The sequence below is a fragment of the Sinocyclocheilus anshuiensis genome, unplaced genomic scaffold (assembly GCF_001515605.1).
Source record: "Sinocyclocheilus anshuiensis isolate Anshui unplaced genomic scaffold, SAMN03320099.WGS_v1.1 scaffold355, whole genome shotgun sequence".
Lineage (NCBI taxonomy): Eukaryota > Metazoa > Chordata > Actinopteri > Cypriniformes > Cyprinidae > Sinocyclocheilus > Sinocyclocheilus anshuiensis.
The window spans coordinates 1,285,106-1,293,309 of NW_015549571.1; the positions used below are offsets into that span (position 1 = coordinate 1,285,106).

The window sequence follows — 8,204 nt, forward strand, 5'->3', positions numbered from 1 at the left end:
GATTGTAACACTCCAAAGAGAAAGGAAAAATTGAAATCGCATCATATGACCCCTTTAACTTATATTCAAATAAATAAATAAAAATTATAATATCTCACAATCTTACTGATTTTACTGTATTTTTATCAAATAAATGCAGCCTTAGTGAGCATAAGTAACTAATGCCGGGTTCAGACTACTCGATATTTTTGTCGGTCACGATAGTCACTGTGTCAGATTACACGATTTTGACTCCTAAAATCTTGTCATGGTGTGGACAAGAAACATGTCAGACTACACGTTGCTTCCCGACCAATCATCCTGTGCCGTCTTTAACGACGCGTGCGATGTCATCGAGAAGGCGGAACTAGCGACTGACTTCCGAAAACAAGAGTGTAAACATTGCTGAAGCGCTTCCGCTATAGTTCGCCAGCATTTTTCTTTCTTTGTTCTGTCGTGGTAGTCCCTCGATGACACATCGTACAGGCAGGAGTACTGTTGCCACAGCTCCACGAACCTTTCCCCCATCTCATAATTCTTTCATTTAGCCATGTTTGAAACCTGTGTATGAAAGAGCTTCTGTGCTGCTATTGGTCAACGTCACCAATGTGACCAGATGCGGAATCGGTTGTCGTCGACTATGACACACTACACGTGCTGAAACGATGGAATCTTGCGTCCCGACGCCCGTTGTCGTTTACGAATCCCCACGACACCCTACGTCAAGCAAATCGTGGCAAAATCGGGCTAAAATCGTGTAGTCTGAACCGGGCATTAGTGTCAAAAACATTAAAATATCGTAGCGACACCAAACCTTTGAACGGTATATATTCTGGTGAGCCCTGTTTGGGGTGATTTTGCGGCTGCTGCAGTAGTGGTGGGCATGTCTTCATGTGCTGCTTCCTGAGGGCAGCTGGAGCAGGACACACATGTTTGATCTGTCTGGTGGGCTGTTAAACATTCTGTCCAAACCACTGCATTTATGTCACAATACAGAAAACACACTCTTCCTCTTTCCTGTGAATCTCAGCACTCGCTGCCAACTGCCGACTTTGTTTTGAAATGCTTAGTGCTGTTTGGAAAAAGTGACCCAGCTGGGTCTCTGTCATAAACATGTTGTATAGTTTGCGGGTCAGATTAGGTGCGAGAAGTTTTAGCAATCTGTGCCTTGCCCAGATGTATTTCACATGTCACAGTGCAGCATTTAGCAGCACATTTACAATAGTGCGAATTAGATGGAATGAAAGGAGGGTTTCATTACTGTATGTTTTGGAGCTTGTTTGGAGCTCAAAAGCTTGGGTTAAGTTAGATAAAAAAAAAAAAATCAGCATATTAGAATGATTTCTGAAGGAACTAAAGACACTAAAGACTGGAGTAGTGATGCTGAAAATTCAGCTTTGATCACAGGAATAAATTACATTTTAAAACATTCATAATAATAATCAGTAATATTATATTTTCCAATATCGTTATTATTCCAGTCTTTTGGCTAGTAGTACTACAGTAATGCACTGAAACGTGAGCGCATGCCGTGGAACCTCACATTTGCAATTTAGATTATTTCGTGGTGGTGTCACGATACCAGAATTTTGACTTCGATACGATACCTGACTAAAATATCTGGATACTACTACTGAACCGATACTATGACAAAAACATAGAACAACAGGAAAAGTTTTAACTTTGTTATTAATAATAAGAACATAGATGCACGTAACAAACTAAAGGACAAATACAATAAAACAAAGGCACAAATGAAATAAATAGGGCCCTATATCCATTTTATTTCTTCCCAAATTCCATTTTATTTTTTCCAAATTCAAAGTTTTAATTTTTCTGGATTCCGTTTTTTTCTGTTTTAATTTTCTAGACTCTATTTCAATGGTTACATTAAAAAATATTAATCAAAATCATGTCTAATTAATTGAAATCATGAAACTTACACAGTTACACATCAATTTATTAAAAGTTTAAGAAGACATTTTTAAGGCCCTATGAAATATGTTTTATTATTTTTCTCAAAATCAGTTTTATTTTTCTCAAAATTGTAAAATATGTTTTCCATTCATTTTCTGGATTACATTTTAATAGTTTCATTAAATTTTTATAATCAAAAGCATGTTTAATTATTTTATAAAGATTAATTAGCGTTTATAAATAATTAATTTATTATATTTTTCAGAAACACTGTGTATATACAATTTTCTGGTAAATAAATTATGGTAAATATTTTTTTTTCTGGTAAATATTCCTTAAATTTCGTTTAATATTTTTATTAGTAGCACTATCATTAAATTAAGTAATATTTATGTCAAGCTAAACCGGTACTAGTAAAATGTGGAATCGTACCATTTTTAAAAGCAGGGCATCACGATACCTTTTTAGTCCCGGTATATCGTGCAACACTATTATTTTGGAGAGCAGATACCACTTTAAAGACAAATCTATCCACACTTTAGGCAAACATATCTAAAAGACTACTTTTCATAAGACAATACGATCCCATTATGGTCTGTTTTATTAGTAATAAACAATAATGCAAACTGAATATAGCAATGTAATTTTACTTTTAAATGTAACATTTCACAACAGTGGTTTTGAGGTGTTTGTTCTCTGTGTAATTATGTTTACATTGATGGTTGCTTTAAGAGAAATCAGTATTTTTTTGTCATCTTAATATCGTAAGCATCGTCATATTCTGTTCCAGGATCCAGGTGAATGATCAGATTGTGGAGGTGGATGGCATCGGTCTGGTTGGTGTGACGCAACTCTTTGCTGCGTCCGTCCTGAAGAACACGAAGGGAACTGTAAGGTTGGTCCTGCTCTGTCTATTAGTTACATAAACTTCACATCTTCTGTTATGGGTTAGAGGTTTTATGAAAGAACTGAAAAATCTCACATTTAGCGTAGTTTAGTGTGGTCATTAGCTGCTGCATGCCATCACCACAGATGTCATCGCAGAAGTCTGCTTAATTTCTTGAAAAAAATAAAAAAAAATTCTGAAAGTGAGTCCAAAATATTGTTTCTCTGTTGTAATAGATGGGGTGTGGGCTTCACTATTCTCATAGAATTAGAATTTTTATTAAATATTTATAGTTACAGTTCAATTGTGACAACTCAGAATCTTTTTAGCACGTTAATGGATATGACTGTTTATGTGTTTTATGTATTAAACAGACTAGATCTGCTACACGCACTGCTGCAGAGCAAATATGGACTTGCTACTGCTAACAGATACACAGACACGCTGCTGTGACCATATGAGATCTGCTGAATGAACAGGCATACGCGAATGATAGACAGGTGGAGCTGAGGGAGGTGGAGGGTTTCTGTGCTTCAGGACCAGCTTGCAGTGAACACTGAACCAGACAATTTAAATGGCCAGTCAGCTTAAGGCCAGTCAGCTTATGGCATAGTTAATTATGTGATTGCTAGATTGCATGTAAAGAACTGTAGGTTCTGGATCTGTAAGATTCTCCACACTTGAACCAGATAATCAAGGTCTTCAGGGTTACTTGATAGTTACAGACGGGTGTATTGGAGCAGGGTTGGAACTGAAGCCTGCAGGAAGGTAGCTCTCCAGGTTTGGAGACCTCTGCTCTGGCCTAAAGGTTACGAGTTCGCCACATGCAAATAAACAATGCACACACTCACACAGGCTCCATTGTTTCCTCTGTACATGATGTACGCCGATCAGTATATGTTATACACGTAATCCTCCTTGTTCACCTGTCAATCACGCCGTTCAGGTTTCTGATTGGCCGAGAGAAGCCAGGTACTCAGAGTGAGGTGGCACGCCTGATCAGTGAAACCCTGGAGCAGGAGCGGCAGCAGCAGCAGGTGGACGACACATACGAGCAGTCCACTGAAGAGGTCAGTCAAACACACAACTCATGGGCTTTTTCTTACATCAGCGCTAACACATTGTACACGTTTGGAGTGCAGTGCTGGGTAGGTTACCTACAAAATGTAGTCTGTTACTGATTACAAATAACACGATGAAAATTGCAGTCAGTAATGTACTCTTAGATTACTCATGCATTCTTTTAGTTTATTTTAGATTACTTTTAACCTAACTTGTTTATAGATTGAAATTGTTTTTTTAAAACAAAGACAAATAAAATGTATGATTATTAACCAATATCAGAGAACATGTGAATGCGTTGTTAAATTATTGAAATATTAACTTTAAATCACGGGGGCTTCAAGTGAATATTTTATATCAATGGGGTTTTACTGACAAAAACGTTTAGGAATCCCTGAGTCACGTGAACAAACATAACTAAACATGAAAGCACCAAAGACATGGTCGAAGTCTTTCATGTTTTAAATATTATACATTGGTGGTGTTTAGTAACTTGCGTAGCTGTATATCTCCTACATGGTATAATAGGGAAGAGTTAGGGAGAATCAATAAATTATGAATAATTTACTGCCATTGTGTAATGCAATTTGTAATCATGTAATCCATACACAAGTAGTCTAACTAATCTGATTATTATCCGAAGTATTTTAAAAAGTAATCTAATCGAATCATAAGTACTACATTTTTGGAATCTGATTACACTTTCCAGATTACATGTAATCACTTACTACCCAGCACTGTGATGTATATATATATATTTTTTTTACTTTACTTTGTAGCTCAATATCAGTAAGATTGTGTTTGTTCCTGTGCATTTTAATTCATAGTTCCCAAAGACTCACTAAAGACTTATTATAATTATATTCATTTGCATTTGCATTTATTATAATGTGCTTGCTTCTTCAGTTAGTGCTTTGTCCCATGATATTTATGATTTCTATAAAGAAACATGCTTTGGTTTAGTTATGACATCTACCAGCAGGGGCTAACTAGACTAGTCAACTAGTCAAACCTTGCCACCTTGCTCGGTCCAGACATATCTTTTTAGGTGTATTTGGATCTTTGGTTGTCAGAAGGTTTTAAGGTGCTGTCACAATTACCATTGCTCTGTGAAATCCAGTCATTTCAATAGGAAAACACAGGAGCAGAATTTTCCATGTGAAATTGCTGTGTTGACCAGCAGAAAGGAAATTTGTTTGAAAATGACTCGCTGTGTGAGCTGTGCATTATGCATTGCTGCGCTATTGAAAATGTACCTTTTTCTCCTGCAACATTTTGCCAAAGTTTTTCTAATTTGGCTGCATGTTTAGACTGGAATCCTGCACAGAAACACCTTCAGACTTTTCTAGCCAGAACTTCTTTGTTGAATGTTCACAAGTATGCAAAAATATGTAAAAATCCACCATGCTGAATGAGGAAACAGATTCGTGAGTCTATTCAAAATCGTAGTGGGGTTTATATCGGTGTTGAACCACTGTGCTTTTGGTACCTGTGCAGGTATGCTACGCTTTTGAATTCTGAAATGTTAATGTTTCACCAGTGGTTTTCACAATTTTCGTCATACTTGGGTTACTTTGTTAATTCCTAACTTATTTCTTAACTTTGCTCTATTTTTGGACTGGCTGTTTCTCGTTTTGTTTTAGTTTTTTTGCGTTGCATCATGTCTGTGTCTCTGATGTCATGACAGGACGAGCACTACGAGGATGAGGAGGAAGGGGGAGAGGATGGCATCCTTGGTTCGAGTTTCAGCAGGAGGAATGTGGAAGTGTACGATCTGCCCGAGAGCGAGGAGATGTTCCTGCCGTCAAACATGGACGCCGCTCAACTAACTTTCAGATTTAAAGAGGTAACAGACTTTTGGTGCTTTTCATTTAACTTATGGCTCGTTTCCACCGAGTGGTACGGGTCAGTACAGTACGGTACGGTACGATTCGGGACTGAACACCCTGATCCAGCTTGCGTTTCCACCGCCAACAGTACCCTTACTTGATAGGCATGGTGTATGCCGGAAAGTAGCGATCGACGATAAAGCGCAACAATAAGTACAACTCTGCCTCTTTTAATGAACAATAACAGCCATTATAACAGTACAAGTACAAAGTATAAGAGGCTTATATAAGAGGAAATAAAGACAAAAGCAAACAATTCAGTCAAACGTATGCTACAAAGTCAGTGCTGTACTACAGTAAAGTTCAAAATAAATATATAAACAGCTTTGTGCTCAGCCAAAACGATATGACCAGGAACAAATAATAGATTCACGAGACCACGAATGCCTGTTAAATATACCCAAAACTAATTGTATCTCGTGTTTAATCACTACAGAGACATCAGAGCCAGCGGCAAATGTCGGAAGGATAGCCGAGCCAAGGCTGCTCTAGGTGGATAGATCCGAAATCAGCATAGCAAATTTTCAAATAGGCGCTATCTTTATAAATATACACAGCAGATTTGAGTTTTAAACAACTACATTCTCGCCTGAAAAACTCTTAAAACTACATTTCGTGACACAATAACAGTAATATTTTGAAAATTACGTGGGTTTTTGGGCAATGATGTTTCACAAGTCCACAAGAACGCACATTGAGAAACGGCGTGAAAATATACAATTATAAAATACACGGTTATATTTTTTTGTGTTTGCGCACTCTGATGTTAATAAGCCCAACACTCATGTACAGCAGAGCGGAACGAGTGAAGAAGAAGCTTTATCCCCTTGTATCACGCAAAAGTGACGATTCCAGTCAACCAATCAGCATTCTGCAGTGAGTTTAGCTCCACCCTTTTGGTACCGTTTGCTAAGTACCCCAACGGAAGGGTACCAAAAAAGTGGTACGGTACAGTTTGCTATTTTGGTACCATTAACAACTTCTGATAATGGAAACGGACATAATTGCGTACTGTACTGTACTGTACCAAACCGCTCGGTGGAAACGAGCCATTATTTATAATAGATTGCCATTAACGATTTCTTAATTTTGTATATATTGTTTTAATTTCAGCTCCAGATAAAACACACCATTGCAGAAGCCGAAGTAGATGAACTGAAAGAGAGAGTACGGACTTATGAACCATCTTATCCATTTATATCAAACATACAGCAGTTCCTGTGTGTTTTAACTGATAAGGTTTTGTTGCTGTTGCAGTTGAGAGAGTCGTCAGAGGAGCGTGCGGCGTGGGAGGCGAGGGAAGCTCAGTTAGAGAGGAGCGTTCAGGAGAACTCTGAGAGAATCGCTCAGATGGAGAAGAACTGGCTGGAGGCTCAGGCTCTCTGTAAAAGCATCAACGAACAGCTCAATGACACGCAGAGCCAATATGAAGCTCTGGATAAAAAATACAGCAAAGCCAAGAAACTGCTCAAGGACTATCAGCAGAAGTGAGTGGTGGCATCAGCACTAAGCTTTCCATTAGTATAAAGTTTAACTGCTTTGTGATCATCATGCAATGTCTTAATTGTAATAACTTCAAAATTCTATGTATATAGTCTGTGATTTGCATGAACTTGGGCTTTTTGGAGCATTGATAGCACTTTTTTGTCCTTTGTGGCAGCCCCTAGTCAAAGTATGTTTTCGCAGTCTTGTATTCTTCAAATTTCCTTCTCAGTTTCACAGTACAAAGTTATACAGATTTTAAATGACCTGAGAGTGAGAATGCTTTACAGTCAACTAACCATTTAAAATGTCACTTACAGCAGCAAGACACTACATGCAAATCCACTGTTTTGTCATTAACTGGTCAGTTTTGAGATTTTGGGCTATTTTGCTTCCATAGCATATCTTCTTTCAGACTAGTGGAGAGAAAGCATCCAACATCCATTCAAGTTTTTGTTTTATTTGTCTCCATAGATTTCAATTAGAATACATATCTTTAATGGTTATTTTCTTAAAATGAGTTTTTCTCATGCACTGATCCACTTCAGTAGCATTACATTACATATTAATTTAACTGTGCAGTTTTTTTTCCTATCTGTATTCTGAGTGTTTTTATTGAAGAGTGTCTTCATATAACATTTACCTGATTTATCTAGCATTTTATTCCGAAAACATGGTGATTAAAACCTCTGTAAAAAAAAAAAAAACTTGAATTTTGAACTTCACTTTATCCAGTGTTCAGATTTCTGTTCTGGAAATGTATGCAAAATGTGTGCATATTAAATGAGATAATGCATCATTTGCATATCTAAACATAACATTGCAGAAATTAGAAACAAACATTCTGATTAGCTGTGTGTGTGTCTGTGTGTGTCTGTGTGTGTGTTTGTGTGTGTCTGTGTGTGTCTGTGTGTGTCTGTGTGTGTTTGTGTGTGTGTGTGTGTGTGTGTGTGTGTGTGTGTGTGTGTGTCTGTATCTGTGCGTGTGCG

At 37.5% G+C, this 8,204-nt stretch overlaps 1 protein-coding gene across 4 annotated transcripts in view; it reads left to right on the forward strand.

The window, feature by feature from the left end:
• The window catches only part of LOC107657395 (neurabin-1-like), a 52,678-nt gene that overhangs the window by 34,654 nt on the left and 9,820 nt on the right, over window positions 1-8,204 (forward strand). For all 4 annotated transcript variants that reach the window (XR_001630680.1, XM_016445445.1, XM_016445446.1 and 1 more), the window contains exons 5-9: window positions 2,687-2,791; window positions 3,729-3,852; window positions 5,532-5,690; window positions 6,847-6,900; window positions 6,991-7,220. Coding sequence is in view for 3 of the 4 variants with exons in the window: in XM_016445445.1 (XP_016300931.1) it covers window positions 2,687-2,791; window positions 3,729-3,852; window positions 5,532-5,690; window positions 6,847-6,900; window positions 6,991-7,220 (672 nt within the window). In the remaining variant the exon portion in view is untranslated. The remainder of the gene's footprint in view (window positions 1-2,686; window positions 2,792-3,728; window positions 3,853-5,531; window positions 5,691-6,846; window positions 6,901-6,990; window positions 7,221-8,204) is intronic.